The sequence below is a fragment of the Camellia sinensis genome, chromosome 5 (assembly GCF_055761805.1).
Source record: "Camellia sinensis isolate YWXY chromosome 5, ASM5576180v1, whole genome shotgun sequence".
NCBI lineage: Eukaryota > Viridiplantae > Streptophyta > Magnoliopsida > Ericales > Theaceae > Camellia > Camellia sinensis.
Window position 1 is genome coordinate 53,423,980 of NC_138965.1, and position 17,818 is coordinate 53,441,797.

Genomic DNA, 17,818 nt, shown 5'->3' on the forward strand with positions numbered 1-17,818 from the left:
CCGATTGCTCCATCTGTCTGATTAGGTTCATCGGATGGTTGTGTCGTTTGAGTTGGTTGGGCCTATGCTCCTATCTCTGAAGATGGTGATCCTTGCCGTTGATTATGAATAAATCTAAGGGCATCCCTGCATTTTACAGATCGCCTTCCAAAAGGTGATTTTACTCAAGCTTTGGTCACGTGACACTGTCCCCTCATCTGACAGACCTATCGATGATTTGGGCTTTTCTCTTGATTCGGGCTGCTTGGTTGGACTTGGGCTTTGGGCCAATATTTTTAGAAAAATTTAGTCAAAACCCCTCCATTAGACCCTTGTTTGGTGAAAAGGACAACCCAATTTATTTTTCTTCATAAACCCCCTAAGGAGAAAACACATAATTGAGTAAGAACAAAGTAATATATATATATATATATATTCTTGGATAATATTGTCAGAGTAACATGTTACTGTCAAATAGAGTAATTGTTAAACAGAGTAACATATTACTATTACTGTTTACATCAATTTCAACAATAATAAAAAAAAATTAAAAAAAAAAGAATTTCATAGTCAACATGGATCTTATTTGATAGATCTTGATGAGAGAATTCTAAATATATTAATTTTATTAAAAACCGACATCTACATCAAAAGTTATATTGTTTTAAAAGTTTAATATTTTGATAATAGTAATATTTGTTGGACTTTTCAAGGAAAACTTTTTTGTGATTGTCCTTAATGTATTAAAATTTTATTATGAGAGGATTTTGACCAAATCTCCCATATTTTTACCTTTGGATTTTGGGTCAACGTTTTACCCCTTCACAAATATATTCTAAGATATTCTAATATTTCTCTTCAAATTCAAATTGGTTCAACAGATGCACTCGTAAGTTTAGAAAGTAAATCATGGAAACGACCAACTAATCTATTTAAATTATAGAATCAATCTGAACCAAATCATTTAAATACGGTTCGATTAGGTTTGAAATCAGAGTTTCACATATATGTTCACAAGAAAAATTATATAAGATTCACCAAACAAACTTTTATTAAGCAAACATTGTTTAATATTAATTTCCTCATGATTTTTCAAAATATAAACATATTGTTCTACTATTAACTTAAACAAACATAATATCTAGTAAATAAACATATTGTTCAACATGTAATAAGCATAAAACTACTATCAAATAAATATTGTCGTGCCAACAACAATTACAAAACAAAAATTATGCTAAATAATTGTTTTTTAAAAAAATTAGTTCTAGCGGCATAGAAAAGAGAAGAGAAAACTGAAACGATATGAATTTGGGTTTGGTTTTATATATAAGAGGGTAGGATTGTATGCATCGGGGTGTATGGTAGGTATATGGCTTAAGTTATATACAATCTGGTTTGGTTCCAATCTAGAACTGTGGACTTAAATCCAAAATTGATTCACAGATACCGATTCTCCAATTTTCCGAATCAGAACCGAACCACAGATTAGAAAAACCAAACCTAACCTATCAGATTGAACTGGACCAGTTTGGCTTGTGGCTTTTTCGGATTCCTTACTCAGTGCTATTGGTGAAGATGTCTACAGTCTGATCGAAAGCACTACCAAAAAAATACACTTTTGCCAACTAAAAATTTATTCGCAGAAAATGTGTTTTTGGTCACTAAAACCATTTTGCAACAAAAATATATGGTTGGTGGTTCTTTGTAATGACCCTATCCCACCCCAAACCAAAATAGAATAATGCCTAACTAGTAGTCATAGACCATCAAAAACCTTACAAGACAAAACATGTCATGTTTGGTTTGATTTCCAATTTTTTTTTAAAAAAAGTTAAAAATTAATTCGGTGAAAGAAAGAAATAAAATATTTATCATTTTTAAGTAATTTTAGCTTATGGGAGGTCAGAAATAATTTTTAAAAATTTAAAATTATATTTTTTATATTTATTTTAATCAAACTAGTTTCTATTTTTCAAATAAATTTGTATTTTTTTTTTTTTTTTTTTTTTTTGAAACACAAACCAAATGTTAGATGAAGGATGGAACTGAAGAGGGGGGATGTTAGAGAAAATAATCAAGAACAAGCAGATGAAGGATCAGGAACAATTCCAGTATCAGGATATGGAAGTCTGCAAGCCAAACAAACCAAATGTTAGTAGTAATTCTGTTGTTAGGAGTAGAGGTGTTAGGAGTAGAGGTAGTGTGTATATATATATAAGCTGTAATACTTGGATTAAAATATTTTGATTCCGAATCTTCCACATAGTGTATGTAGATGCACCTCTATTTTTTTTTTTTTTTTTCGATAACTCATATCCGGCCTAATAGATCGACTAATTTGAGAGGTCAATCCTACCGTCCACTAGCAGGACTCAATTAAAGCTGAGACAAAACCCCGTATGGACCGGTCCCAACAAATTGTTTAGGATTTGAACTTAGTGAGACTGTGGAGGGAACACACCCCAAGCCTTGACGACCAGGCCAAACCCTTGGTGCATATGCCATGTATGTAGATGCACCTATGCCATATATATATATAGCCACTGATGCTGAATTTTTTTTGTCTTTTTTGGCGATAAAAGTAAAGAATACAAATGAGCAGCCATCATGGCATAATACATACAGAGTTTTTGTGGGATTCACAGTGAGTGCAATTGAAATTTGCAAATTGCAACAAAGCAGTGAGCAAATTCTTGTAGTTCATAATGAAATGGTACAGGAAACAGCAAGCAAATAAGTAGTGGAAGCCGGATTATATATATATTTATATCTTTCCAATCTCCATTCTCCCTCTGACTTGATGTCCCACTTGACTTGAGAGATGGCAAGGCACACCAACCAGAATGATCCTAAATGTGAACACATGAATGGCTGTTGTTGGGGAACAAGTACGGTCCATGGTACCCCGAATCACCCAGCTATATATCAAGTGGGATGATGATGATGATTATCAATATATAGAGGAAAGTTGGAAAACTCACTCCTTTTTTGTTTTCTTTCTGCCATCGCCATGTCCATGTCCATGTCTATGTCCATGTCCATGTCCATGTCCGTGTCCATGTCCATGGGCATATAGCATAAGAATATATTGTGAGTGACTGTGGATGAGGTTGTGGGGTGGAGGGGCCCGAATGAATACTGATGGAGCTGAATTTTGTGCTTTTGTGGGCCAGCCAGGCCACTCACTAGTGCAGAAGAAGAAGAAGAAGAAGAGTGGACTCGCCAAGGATGGAAAGATGGGCTGACGATGGCAAGTAAATGAGGGACTGACATTATAAATATGAGGCAAATCCACTTGTGACCTTTATCTCAGAATCAACAAAGAAGCCTTTGGGAAGATCTTGTCTTCAGACAAAGCTTTTGGTTTTCCATATATATACATATAGTGTATAATTAAGTGTCTTTTGAACCTGTCAAGAAAACAGCAAGCAAATACTATTTCTTTTGATAAAAACAGAAGAAGATGATGGATAGGGTAGGGACAGGAAAGAAACTTGAGGGAGAAACTGTGTCTGGTTTTGTACGAGTACTGGAGGAGAAGGAGGAGGAGGAGGAAGAGGAGATCTCCGTTGATTGGAGAGGCAGACCTTGCAAACCTAACAGCCATGGTGGAATGACTGCTGCTGCTTTTGTTCTCGGTCTCTCTCTCGTTCTCTTTTCTCTTTCTCTGTCTATGTCTCTGTCTCTGTTTGTGAGTCTCTCTGTCCTTGTGTGTTTCTTGGTCTCACTCATGTGCATGTAATATATTATATGTTGCATATAGGTATGACCTTGCATGGCATCCAACTCAACTTTGTTACTTTTGGTTATTGAAATTGGTTGGAACATACTGTATATATGGCTCATGCTTTCGTGTTTAGAGCACTCTTTTTAATCCCTAGTCTCTCTACTACACCTGTTGGACGTTTCAGCAGTTATTTTGGTTGGTAGTTTAACTCTACAACAGTCTACAGGATTTATTTAATCAGCTAATTTTTCACCCTTCTTTTCATTATTTTGGAAGCACTATCTATAAATAGTTATATTAGTGAAGTGGGTCGATAATCTATTTTATCAATAATTTGATGACGGAAATAATTAATTTGACTTGAAATTGTGTTTTATAGATAGTGAAGGGTGCTCATTTATTGTTTATTTTTTCAGGACTTCAAGCATTTGAGATGATGGCAATTGCTGCAGTGGGAAACAATCTAATAACCTATGTCTTCAATGATATGCACTTTCCTTTGTCAAAGTCGGCAAACGTAGTAACAAACTTCATCGGAACTGTCTTTCTCCTCTCCCTCCTTGGTGGCTTCCTCTCTGATTCTTATCTTGGGAGCTTCTGGACCATGTTGATCTTTGGCTTTGTGGAACTTACAGTATCTCTCTCTCTCTCTAATTAAAAAAAAATTAAAAAATATTGATGATAATAAATAAATAAAAAATCTGGCTTATTAATTTATGTTGCATATATCCTAAGTTAACAGACACTGGTTTTGGATCAATAATAATATTGCAGGGTTTTATTTTACTATCTGTACAAGCCCATCTCCCACAACTAAGGCCTCCCCAATGCAACATGGTCGGAGGAGGGTGCGTGGAAGCAAAGGGTTACAAGGCTAGTATATTTTATGTGGCACTTTACCTGGTGGCTTTAGGAAGTGGGTGTCTAAAGCCAAACATAATCTCTCACGGAGCCGATCAATTCCAAAAGAAAGACTCCAAGAAACTCTCTTCTTACTTCAATTGTGCCTACTTTGCCTTCTGCATGGGCGAGCTTGTTGCACTCACCCTTCTTGTTTGGGTACAAACACATTCTGGAATGGATGTTGGCTTTGGAGTCTCTGCAGCAGCCATGACTATGGGCTTGATCAGCTTAATTTCTGGTACACTTGTTTACAGGAATAAACCGCCTCGTGGAAGTATCTTCACACCCATTGCCCAGGTAATCTCTCAATTTCTTTCAAGAGACTTTTATATTGGAATTTTTATTTTTTTTATTTTTTTCTTTCATTTTTTTAAGAAACTAATTAGAAGTAGTAGCCTTTTTCTTTCTCTGGCCTATTATTGTGCAGGTTTATTTGTGCAAAGAAAGCAGTGTTGTGATCACCTTTTAACTACTTACTCTAGCTTTCCTATTTATTTATTTAGAGAAAAGAAAAATCATAAAGTTGTAGTTGCTTGTTTTCAATTTCCTTTACAAGTTTAGCATACTTTAATATACTACTACTCCCTTTTCTGTTTTTTATTTTTTATTTTTGTTTGCCTGTGTTAATAATGACCGCACTAAGATTTTGTGATGATTTTTCTTACAGATGATATTTATCATTTTATTTTTGGTCAAAAAATGTTTTATTGAATTTCGTTGGGGAGTAGGATTAAAAGATTTAGCTACTCAGGAAATTGATACCGGCTATCTTGGGCAAACAGAAAGTTAGGCAGGGGAATATTATTGAAATAAAGTTTCTTCTAATAAAAGAAAATTATGTTTTCTGATGTTTCATGATTCCTTGAAAAGTTTAGTTCTAGTACTTCATCCCATCAAAATGGGAAGTTGTAAACATTACAGCATTGATAAAGTCAGCTGCTTCTTCTTCTTCTTCTTTTTTTTTTTTTTTTTTTTTTTGTAATGGTACTTGTCTCATTTTTCATTTGTTCTATTTCCTCCCCTTCCTTATAGGTTTTTGTAGCTGCAATTACAAAGAGAAAGCAGATCTGTCCCTCGAGTCCAGATATGCTTCATGGAAGCCAAAACATAGATCGTGGTTGCGTTTCTGATACCTCACCTAACCTCATCAATCTGCTTCACACAAAAAAGTTCAGGTGGGGTGGGTTGAATTGAATGTTTCAAACATATATAGCATGATGAAATCTAATAATGCATTAATGCAACAAAGATAAAAATGACCTTTTTTTCTAGACACTTCACTGTCAGTATATATATGGTTATACATATACACAAGGATGATAGATAGATTATATATACAACACATGATTATTAATTTACACATTACAATTTAATTAATTAATTAAAATTGTAGGTTCCTTGACAAGGCCTGCATCAAAAGTGAAGATGGAAGAGGAGGAGGGAGGAGTGATGAAAGCCCATGGAGGCTTTGCACGGTGAGCCAAGTGGAGCAAGTGAAGATAATCATGTCAGTGATTCCCATATTTGGGTGCACCATAATTTTCAACACTATTTTAGCACAACTTCAAACATTCTCTGTTCAACAAGGAAGCACCATGAACACGCAGCTCAGTCTCAGTTGGCTCACAAACAAGTTCCAAATCCAAATCCAAATCCCACCAGCATCTCTTCAATCCATCCCTTACATCATGCTCATATTTGTAGTCCCTCTTTATGAGACCGCTTTCGTACCCATAGCAAGAAAAATCACTCGAAGGGACTCTGGAATTTCACCTCTTCAAAGGGTTGGAGTAGGTCTCTTCATTGCAACATTTTCAATGGTTTCAGCTGCAATTATAGAGAACAAGAGAAGGAAGTCTGCTTTGAATTATTCATCGAACAACAAAACAAATCTCATCTCCATCTTTTGGATTGCGCCGCAGTTTCTTATCTTTGGCCTATCAGAGATGTTCACTGCAGTTGGCCTAATTGAGTTCTTCTATAAGCAGTCATTGGAAGGAGGAATGCAATCCTTTTTGACAGCCATGACTTACTGCTCCTACTCTTTTGGCTTCTATTTGAGCTCCCTCTTAGTTTCACTTGTCAACAAAATCACCTCTTCAAGCACCTCTTCTGGCCATGGTGGATGGCTCAGTCACAATGACCTCAATCAAGATAGGCTAGACCTTTTCTACTGGTTGCTAGCTCTTCTCAGCCTCATCAACTTCTTCAACTATCTTTTCTGGTCCACATGGTTTTCTTACAACAACACATTTTCCTCCTCTGGGCCTTCTCCAACAACACATCATGATGCAATTAGTTCCCCTCAAGAAGAAGAAGAACAAAAACAAGACTTGGAAAACCACAGCTTCAACTCTTCAAAGCATATTGAAGCTAATAACACTACTATACCCTGCCTTAAATTATCTCCCTAATGTTTTCCTTCACCTTAATTTCTTTTTGACTTCTGTATTAAAAAAAAAAAAATCAAAAAAAAAATAATAGCATGATTATTAGTATTATTATGGTAGACTTAGACCCACTAGTGTGCACCTGCAACAACAGCTTACATTGATGATCACATTATCTATCAAAAGTTGTTTATCATCTCATCTCATCTCATCTAATGTGTCACTACTATATTAGTTTAAATGAGTCCTATCTGATCACAGATATCTTGTAATCAATCAATGTGATATGGAAATGTGGTCATTATGACATTATTAATTTCTATTTTGTCTTCTTTTTCATCAATAATTATTGATTGTGAAGTTAAGGTAGACTTGTAAGGTCCTCTGTTGTGAGGTCACTCTATGTGAAAAGGGTGATCCTCTTTCTTCCTTCTTCCTCCATTCCTCCATGTGAAAGCACCAAAGGAAGGTCAAGAATGGAGGCTTACCATGTGCTAGAATGGAAAGCTTCAAGACAGCAGAAAGAAGAGGTAGCTGCCAACCAAGCTTTCACACTTCTCTTGGAGGTGTATAAATAGAAAAGGGAAGGAGAGAGTTAAAGGTGAGAAAATCAGTGAACCAAACATGTATAGAGAGAGAGAGAGAGGGAGAAACAAAGAGACCCTTTGTGGCAGAGAGGAAGCGGTGTGAGAGGGGGAGCTGTTTATTGAGTTGAGTGAGAGAGAATCTCCTCCTCCATTGTAATCTTTCTGTATTCTTTCCATTGATATAGTGAAAATTGATTTCTCTCCCGTGGACGTAAGCGTTGGGTCAAACCATGTTAAATTTGTTTGTGTTCTTTGTGTGTGGTTTATTCTAGACATCCTAGAAGGGATCCCTGGATCCCAACAAGGGGTACCAAAGCCCAGTTTAGGAAAAGCAATGTGTTTTCAGAAATGGCCTAGAAATCAGCCCCTCGAAATCAAGTTTTGAGCATACCAGGAGGTGCGTCTTGACGAGAGGAGTCTAGACCCAGAAAAACCATCCCAAAAGAAGGTTCCACGTGCCACCATGCACATCCCGAAGTTTGGCCGGAGATGGTCAGAAACTCGCTGAAACATTCAGTTCGGCGCGTGGAAGCTTAAGGTTGAAGATACCCAATTTTTATTGATTATATATTTTCTTTGCAAAATATAAATAACAAGCTTCTGGTTGGCAGACTAGATAAGGTGCAAGTTAACCCCAAGGTTGAGGGGTCATATCCTTCCAAAAGCATCTTGAAATTTTTTTTTTTAAAGGTGAAGAATGACGCAGCGGGTGGGTCAACTCGACCCAGGAGAGATCGGACCTGTCCCAGATGATACCAGTAGATTCGACCTAGAAGGGACTGACCCAGATGACGTCAATGGGTCAATTGACGGGCCGAACCACCCCAAAAGGGGTCCTTGGGCGATGATGTCGCCGTAACGTAACGATGACGTTAGTAGATGGAATATTCCTGATATAATGGAATATTCTCGGGGATGATACTAGTGGATGGAATATTCTTGATGATAACGGAATATTCTCTAGAAGTTTTTGGAAATTGCAGGAGGGCCCATATTTTTCCAGAAATTATAATTTTGCCTCAAGTTTTGGGGAATATTTTTAATGAGTCCCCCGAAAGTGCAGCAAAGGTTGGTCCTAGCTAAATGGACTGTTCTAGACGCAACCGCGAGATCAGAATGGTGAAATTCTGAAAGATTTTTGAAGTTTTCCAGAAGTTTAAGTTTGTCATCTTTAATAATTTAAAGAAGGTTGCTTGATATTGTGGAACACTGCAGATTCACTAAAAAGGTCATAATGGCAAGATTCAGACCGGATTGGATAACTAGATAGATCGGAAAATGGATCATTGGAGATCAGGCTTAATCAAGTGGCGAATCAAGGGAGATCGGGATTGGTCAAGGGGCGATCAGAGAATTGCATATGATTATCTCAGGATTAACAATTTCTAGGAAAGTTCTGTCAAAAAAGACACTGTCTAAGTGGGACCAATTGTGGCCTCACCAGTATTTCCTGGAAACTTTTCTGGTTGTTGAGTCTAGGCGATCGGGAGATCTAGTTCAATCGGAGAAAGTCCACTTCATCAGTAGACAGATGATTGGCAACCAGTACAGGCTCAGGGAAATGTTATGGTAGTTGAAGCTGCTGGCAAACAAAATACGAATAGTGCTAGTGGTATGTGAATATGGAAGAGCAACAGCTGCAAAAGTGTAAACATAAGCCACGGGAGCATGTGGCTATGAGAGCACAGATGAGTACGTCGGAATGTCGTACAAGGTGCATACGTACAGTAGTGCAAGAGTATGCTGCAGAGTCGTACAGAGGTGCAGTGTGTAGGATTTTTGGCTTGACAATAGCAACCAATTCACAGAAGAAAGCTCTAGACAAAGAAATTAAGGCAGATAAGACCCAACAATGTGCACCCATGGAGAGGCAAATCTCTTTCTTTGTCTAGAATCTGGTTCGTGGCAATGAAGTCACGACGGGCACATATAGAGTTTGAGTGGAGGCACCTCAACAGGGAAACAATAAACATTCTACTGAAGGATGCAAGTACTTGGTAATAGAGGTGCAGGACATGTGTGGCAGTTGAAGTCATTCCAAGCAGGAAGAGCTATGACACTCCAGATGCTCGGTAGAATGGAGGCGTATTTGTACAACGACGTTTTATCACCCATGTAGGTGATGGGGGTAATAAGTTTTGTTCACCTAGTTGGAAGCCAATTGATGACCCAAGGTTCTGAAAAGCGGTTGCGATCGCCGTAACGGTGGCGATGACGCGATTGCGGTTGTGGGGTGTAAAGGCCGTAGTGTAACGGTTGCGGTAACCGGAACCGTGAATTTTTTTATTTTTCGCACAATTTGAAAAAAACTTACCGATACGTATATTTTTTTCCATGATCATATTTATTGGGTTAAAAATAAATATTGATCAATTTTTGTAAATTTTTAAGTATGATTCAATATATTTTATATTTTTAAATCACTATAAACTGAGTTTTTTACATTTTATTTTAATAATTAATGACTTTATATTATACAAAAAACCAATCACTAACTATTATATATAAGATAAACAATGACAAAAGTAAGAGAATAAATAAGAGCCTAAATATATATATATACATATTTTTACCAAGCCAAATAGATAATGACCACACTTATTATTATTATTATTATTATTATTTTCAAACAATATATAGATAGACACACACAAACAAAATAGTTTAGTGATAGCAGCTGAATAGAATAGCATAGGTCTTACAGTTTCAACAAATCAATAACATGTTCTTCATCTTCCCTTTTCTCTCTCTCTGTCTCTTGCTCCTCCATTTTCTCTCTTTATCTTCCCTCTTCTCTCCATCCCTCTATTTTCAGCTTTTTTTTGTGTGTTTTTTTGAAAGAAACAGTTTGGAACCGTTACGTAACGGTGCGTAACAGGCCGTTACGGCTGTTACGGCACCGTTATGACCATTACGGTAGCCGCTACAACCGACACACTTGTGAATCTCGCTCATACTGCAAAAGCGGCCGTAACGGGTGGCGATAACCACCAAAATCGTTACGTAACAGCGTTACGTAATGGTTGCGGCCGCTTTTTAAAACCTTGTGATGACCCTTCAGAGTCAGTTGCAAATTTTATCAGTTCATTTGGAGACTCTCGATTTAGTTGTAGAACTTCACAGTTCATTGGGATTTCTCTAGGAAATAGAGAGAATCGGCATTGGCAGAGTGTACTACGAAGATTTGGCACGTGTGATAAGTCCAAATAATAGTACTTTATTGGCATTGGCCTCTGTGGAGGCATTGGAGATCCTTCATGGATCATTATTGGAAGATCCGCATCTGGTGTAGCCTTGGTGTCTGCATTTGTTGATTTGGAAGAGAAATTGTGGCAATCTACTTCAGATCTTGATGGAGCTTTGATTTTTTTTTTTTTTTCAACGTTTGCTGGAGACATTGTTTTTGGCAGTCTTTCACGGATTATTGGCGACTTTTTCAGAGTCATGGTTTGTTGAGATTCACTATCACAATTAGGATCTATGATCATGTCTGATTAGATCCAGAGATGTCTCTGGTTTGTGAGACTTGATCATTGCTTCCGTTTGTGGATTCTTTCTTTTTTGCAATCTATCTCATATTTGAAGACATTAGCTATTGGTAGTCTAGGTGACGATTCAGACTCTGGGTGTTTGCTTCTATGGAAGCGGTGTGATCGTTGGTGTTCGTTGAAGATTAGAAGAGATTGTTGAGGAGAAACGTTAAGATGGGGATTTTGAATCTCATGTTTTGGGATCTATCCCTCAATCTGTCATTGGATTTGAAGGAGATAGATCGTGTGTTGACCTAGTGGAGTCAGCAGGGACTGTTGGAGTTATGTACCTACGGTACATATGCCTTTTGGCAATTTTGGCAGCTGTGAAGATGGTGTATCATCTTGTGTTTGCTAGTTGGAATTGCAGTTGGAAGAATCTGAAGTTTGCTCAACACTTCAAAATTTTTGGCTCTTGGTATTTTGTTAGTTTGTCTGAAGTTTGTTCTGATATTTCAGAATTGGTTAAAGCCTAATTGCATCCACAGTCCAGATTTATTTGGTTGAGAACTTGCCTCAGTTCTCGGAGAATTTGTTTGGCTCTCGTGATTAGTTCGAGCTGGAAGAGAGCGGTTTTGTGTTCGATGGTTGATCGGACATGAAGTTTATGGTACCATTTTTGAAGTTACTTTGACGGAGAATTTGAAGCCTCTCTTGTTTAGTCTTCTCAGCATTGGTTCAAGCAGAGTTGTTCACCATGATTTGTTTAGAGTTGTTAAGGACAACTTGTTTGGTGCCTATGGAAATCGGAACATGGCACCGTGGTGGAGCTTAAGTTGCACAAAATCGAAGAGCTAGCCCGATCGATTCTGCATGTTTGTCCATTCTATGGAAATCGGAACATGGCACCGTGGTGGAGCTTAAGTTGCACAAAATCGAAGAGCTAGCCCTATCGATTCTGCATGTTTGTCCATTGTCTTAATGTGATTTTGAGCAATGGAGTCTGCTATGTTTTTGGAAGAGCGTTCGTGTTTTGTACATGTGAAGCCCCTGAAAAATGTTTTCTCTTTAAAAACCCTAATGTTTAAATTATTTTCTTAAAGCCCTTAGTTACTTGAATTATTTCGAATCTTGTCGGTTAGCATTTTTTTATCAAAACCAGAATATCCTAGCTGAATTAGATTCCTTAGCCTAATTTAATTAAATTCTACATGCAATACATGAATTTAACTTGAAGCCCTCACTTCTTTATTTAAATTCAAAATTTTCCCAAAACTAGTACATGTACCTTATATTATAAGTACCGTCAATTAATTGAGATCTGTATAAATATAATTCATTGAACTTCCCAAGGTTAAGCTCCCTAATCACTCCTAATTCATTGAACTTCCCAAGGTTAAGCTTCCTAAGCACTCCTAATTCATTGAACTCCAAGTAAATCCTAGCTTGTCCATTCAATTCCAACTAGTGGGCTTCTATGTCATTTTACACCAAATTTGCCTATAAATATCACCACTCCCTAGCTTGGCAAACACAAGCATCACACCCACACACACACTTTTGGCTAGAGGAGGGGAAGGAGAACAAGAGAGAAGTCTTGAGAGGAAGAGGAAGGGAGAAGAGAGCCATTTTGTTCAAAGCTTAGCAAGTAAGCCACAACACAACCTTCTCTTTCATTTTTCTTTTTCAAATACATGTTCTTAAGGGTTCTAATTATTGTTTTCAGATGTGTCATTGATATGTGTTAGTTAGCATGTTTTCATCATAAAAGAGACGAAAATTTTCCTTAGTGGATCCCTTTTCTCACAAATCTTCTTGTTTTGGGTATTGTGCCTTAAAATCTGTTTTCAAAGCCAACTTTCAAAATTTCTAGAAAAATGTAAAAAATTATTCTGGACCTCTTTTTTTATGTCAAAATCTTCCTTATGGAGTTAGCTTTCAACTAAAATTGGTTTCACTAAAAAACAGTGAGCGGTTTGCAAGAAAATCAAATTTTCGTAACGGTCGACGAATCTGAACAGCGCTGGAGTGTTTTCTAAATAACTTAAAATATAGAAAAGCTATCTGTAGACGCGCCCATGGGCCTCACTACAGTTCGGACTCAATTTGTGTCACGGTCCTTAATCTGAACCAAAGAGTCCAAATCCGGCAAATCGTTTTGAGAAACAGATTTTTGAAAAGAAGTGCCAAACATGGACTGCTTTGCCAGATACAGAGTCGCCACCTAAATATTTTTTATGGGGGAATTTAGGAAACCCTGACTCGGTGCCAAAGGCCACGTGTCCGTCATCACCAAAGTTGCCTCGGCTCGGGAGCTTGGGTACGATTGGGGAAGGTCAGCTATGAGCACCACCTCTCGCCCGATCCGAAGATCGACCTCTACTAACCGTGATATCCGTTTTTGAAAACGTTATGTGTTCTTATTCCATTTATTAGCCTAGAATTACTATGTTATGCGCACAGCAAATAAGTAGAGACCAAATCGCCTAAATTGGAACAAAACATTGCATGTTCGTTTTGAAAATGGTTTGTTACTCGCAAGTAAGCTAAAATGCAGATTTTGCCACCCTCGAGTGGGCTTTTAGAAAAGATGGTTTTGCCACTATCCAGTGGGCTTAAAACTCACAGTTTTAATGCATTATTCCAATTTAGGTAATTCAACCTCCATCCACAGGCATTCAAGCAGTTATATCACATAAGAAGCTAGCCTCATGGTAATCATGCTGTTATGGCAACACTCACACGCATGCGGTATGCTAAAGCATAAAGAGCTCACCTAGTACTCCGTGCCAAAACAAGAACATGTTAGCAATCATGCATGATCCAAGTCCATGTTTAAATGCCTAATGCAACGCATACGGAATGTCACTAGAGTAGGCTCGACTAGTCTATAAATGACATGTGAAAATGCACAAGTAGCATGTGTTCAAGTTAGATTTGAAATACTTATGCAGTTAGTATGATGCGCCGAGCCTGGTGCATGCAATACTGATGAATGATGCACGTATGCATAGCATAAGGTATGCTAAAGTGAATATGTCCTAATACTAACCATCAAAGCAGGTAGGTAAAAGGGAGAAAAAAGTGGGGGTTGGAAGACATGCACACACGCACCCACACTTATTACAAATTCACCCTCTCTCGGAGGGACCAAAAGAATAATACAAATTAATTAACCTACAAGCTAATTAATTATTATAGATCACCTAATTAATTAAGCAAATTTACTAAGCTTAAGAAAGCAGTAAAGGCCTCGGGAAGAGGATCCAATGCGCGCGTGCTCGGGTTTGCTCGAAAATCCAACGCCATGCACAAGTTTGCCTCTGCTTTGACTTTTTTGCTTCTCTGAAAATTGCACAACTCCCAAGGTTGCTTCTCTGAGTGTTGTGGAACACTACCGGCTGAGTGAGAACTACATCGGCCATGGAGAATGGCCACCGGCCACAAAATTATGCTCTCGGCCAAACCTGTTTTGCCGGTCGGCACCTAACACTGCCGGCCGGCCAATTCTTCTTGCTGAAACCTGTTTGACAGCAGCAGAGGGCAGACAAGGCATGGCAATGTATTTCAAGCAAATGTATGCACCAACCACACTCCCTATCATGTTTATGACTCAAAGGAGGATGGGCCTCGATTCTCGGGCCACCAATCACGTATTTCCATGCATGATGGCCCAAGGGACCAAGTATGCATTTTGATTTCAAATGCAATGCACACATACAAACCAAGGCCCAATCCCTATCACTAGATCAAGGGACAAGGCATGCATGCTAGATGGCGTGCAACCTAGGCATGCAAACTAGTATGCTATATGAACATGGGGGAAGCATGCAACAAAATGCAATAGAGCTAAGCATGTGTCAACAATGCAAGTAATGAGCATGCAAACATTATGCAACCAAAGCATGCAAGCATGTTATATGAACTGAAATAGCATGGTAAGTGGTTCCAAACCACTGAAAATGATGCAAGCAACGCGCACTGCACACTCACAAACTTGAGGCTAACAATCCAAGATGCAAAGGGACTATGCAATGCATGTCTTGGTCGACCAAAACAGCCAAGGACAGACCTTAAGCATGGCAAGACAAACATAAAAGCTTCACAAAGCTAGGCCTAAACATGCTTGAATAAGGGCTCAAAGCATAGGACATGTTAAGGCTAAAACAAGGCATTACAAGGCATGTATGCTAAGCAAGCATGGTGTACCAAAACCAACATACAACAATGCTATATTATGACATAATAAGCACAAAAATCAGTCAAGGCATGGTCAATACACACTCAAACTATATGCTCCCTCAAGAGGCTAAAAATGGCCCTTTTCAAGGACAAGAATGAGAGGGGGTGGCCCTCTCCTTCCTAGGACCTCAAGGTACCATCCTCATCACTGAAATCTCTCAAGATTTCAGTGGTGAGGAGGCCCAAACACAATGGTCCCGGAGCTCAACCGAAATGGCACAAAACAAAGGCCAAACAAGCCTTAAGAGGGGTCAAACAACCCCAAAGCTTAAAAGGCCCTTAACAAACTATTTAGAGCACTCAAAAACAAGACTTTTCTATGTTATATGTTAAGCTCAAAAACAGTTGAAAATATGGCAAAACAAGCTATGAAAACAAGGCTTAAAAGAGGTAAAAGCTCACCCTTGAAGCACAGCAGCAAATCAGCAACTTTTGGACCAAGAAAAGGCTTCAAATCACCCCAAAAATCACCTTCAAGGACCTCAGCTCAATAAAGGGAGTAGAGAACTAGGTGTTTGTATGCAAAAGTGCAAAGAAAATGCACTTTTGAGCACAAACAAGCCCTAAACCTTAGAGAGAAAGGCAGAAAAATGTAGAGAGAGAGAGATTTTTTTGCTCCAAGTTCTATATATCTTCCTCCTTTTTTCTCCCTTTTTTTCTTTTCTTCTTGTGAGAGAGCTTGATTGATATAGATATGTATCAATCTGCAGCTCCTTAGAACAGCCACATCCAGGTATGGGCTGGGGTATGGCCTAGAATGACAGCTGCCAGCTGTCTACAGAAATATCTATTGAAAACCACATTTGGCCAGCCGGCCATCAAAGTGGCCGACCGGCAGTCAAATTGGCCGGCCGGCCATCACATTTGGCCGATGGCAACATAACACAGCCGGTGGCCTCAAGCCATGACCGGTGGAGTGTGGGGATGTCCCAAAAGCCATTCCCTGCCCTCCAAAGCAAAAACACAAGTGTTTGGTGCAAAACCAGACACAAAACAGTCGAGTCGAGAGATCCTGAGGCAAGGCGCGTAGCCGAGGCCGCCGGGAACTCAAGACGAACACAAACATGGATGATCACCGAGTGTTCAAGCGGTGACGTCCAAGTCTTGAAGACGGTCAAAAATGGGGTGTCTACACTATCCCATTTTCAAAATATGTTCTGGAAACTAGATTAAATTCTCCACAAACCATAGGGAGGCCGAGTTCGGTAAAAATTCTAGAATAGCCCTTTTCATTCTAATCCTTATGTGATATTGAATCTGGAAATTCTGTTGTGCATGGATGTTTTATGCTCTAGTATTCATGATGATGCTTATTAGCTTATGATCATATCTTGGCCTGATATTATATGTGTTATGGTTATGTTCTTTATCTTCTTCATCTCAATGATGCATGCTTTTGTAGATATTATTATCTTGTTATGTTGGTCTAACCTTGTTTTAAAACATTTAACTTAACGGGAAACTTAATTGGGATGATATTGGGTTTTCGATCACTTGAGTAATGATGATAATGTGTGATGTGTGGATTTTTGGGATGCGTTCCCTACTTGGAAGTTATAGTCTTGCGCAAGTAGTTTTCGAAACCCTTGAACGGAGCAGTTGTATTCGGACCCTAGGTATTTGGTATAAGGAGGGATTTGGGCAAGGCCCATTATTACTGTCTCTTTTGAGGCCCTGCGGTTGGCGCTACGCGGTGTATAACCGTTGGTAGGCATCCGAGGTTAGTTCTGCAACAAAGCAGCAAAAGAGGAGGCATACCGAATAATCCGAGTCCAATTCTTGTGGTTGGGAGGACAAAATCGCTTTGGGGGATTTCTAGTTTACTAACACCTAACTTGTAACCTTTGTTTCTTTATTTTGAGTATCATGCTTTATACTTGGTGTTATATTGGTGATTGTGTATTGGACTGGAAAAAAAAGACGGGGTGTGTGTGTGTTTACTGGGCATTCAAAGCTCACGGCGTATCATGCCAGGTGACGAAGAGGAACTTATAGCTGGAGACGAAGAGCCTGAAACCTTCGAAGACTTTGGCTATCTTAGGAAAGTTAGAAATTCCTTTTGATATTTTGTAAGACTCGTATGAAGTTTTAAACTTTCTTTTTGGGATGTAATGTAATGGAACAAGCTTTTAAAATTAAGGATATTCGTGGTTGTTATGTAGTTTTATTCTATATTTAAATGTATACACCTCATCATTGCTTATGAGACCTTGTGTCAATGCCTTTTAAGATCTGTCAAAAGGGTAGTGCGCTGCCTAAGAAAGCCGGACTTAAAAGGGAGGCTAATTTGACTCTTCCGGCAAACTGGGATCTTACTTGGTTATTGACCACAGGACTCATTCGTGATTCTTTCTTGACTACAACCAATAGTGTAGAATCGGGGCATCACAGTACAGCAGATGGCATTTAGTTTTCACTAGATGGTTTTGGTTCTGTGGCCGTGAACACACCTCTTGATGAGATAGAGTAGTTGCAGATCTCTCAAACAAGCTCAGAAAGAGAGATGGAGCCACGATG

At 38.5% G+C, this 17,818-nt stretch overlaps 1 protein-coding gene across 1 annotated transcript; it reads left to right on the forward strand.

Annotated features, from left to right (window-relative positions):
• The first annotated feature begins 2,578 nt into the window (after nucleotides 1-2,578).
• Nucleotides 2,579-7,318, forward strand: LOC114288620 (protein NRT1/ PTR FAMILY 4.4). Its single transcript, XM_028232138.2, has 5 exons — nucleotides 2,579-3,620; nucleotides 4,126-4,343; nucleotides 4,484-4,909; nucleotides 5,645-5,787; nucleotides 6,006-7,318. The coding sequence occupies exons 1-5, from the start codon at nucleotides 3,446-3,448 to the stop codon at nucleotides 7,024-7,026; spliced, it is 1,983 nt and encodes a 660-aa protein (XP_028087939.2). The 5' UTR covers nucleotides 2,579-3,445; the 3' UTR covers nucleotides 7,027-7,318.
• The last annotated feature ends 10,500 nt before the right edge of the window (nucleotides 7,319-17,818 follow it).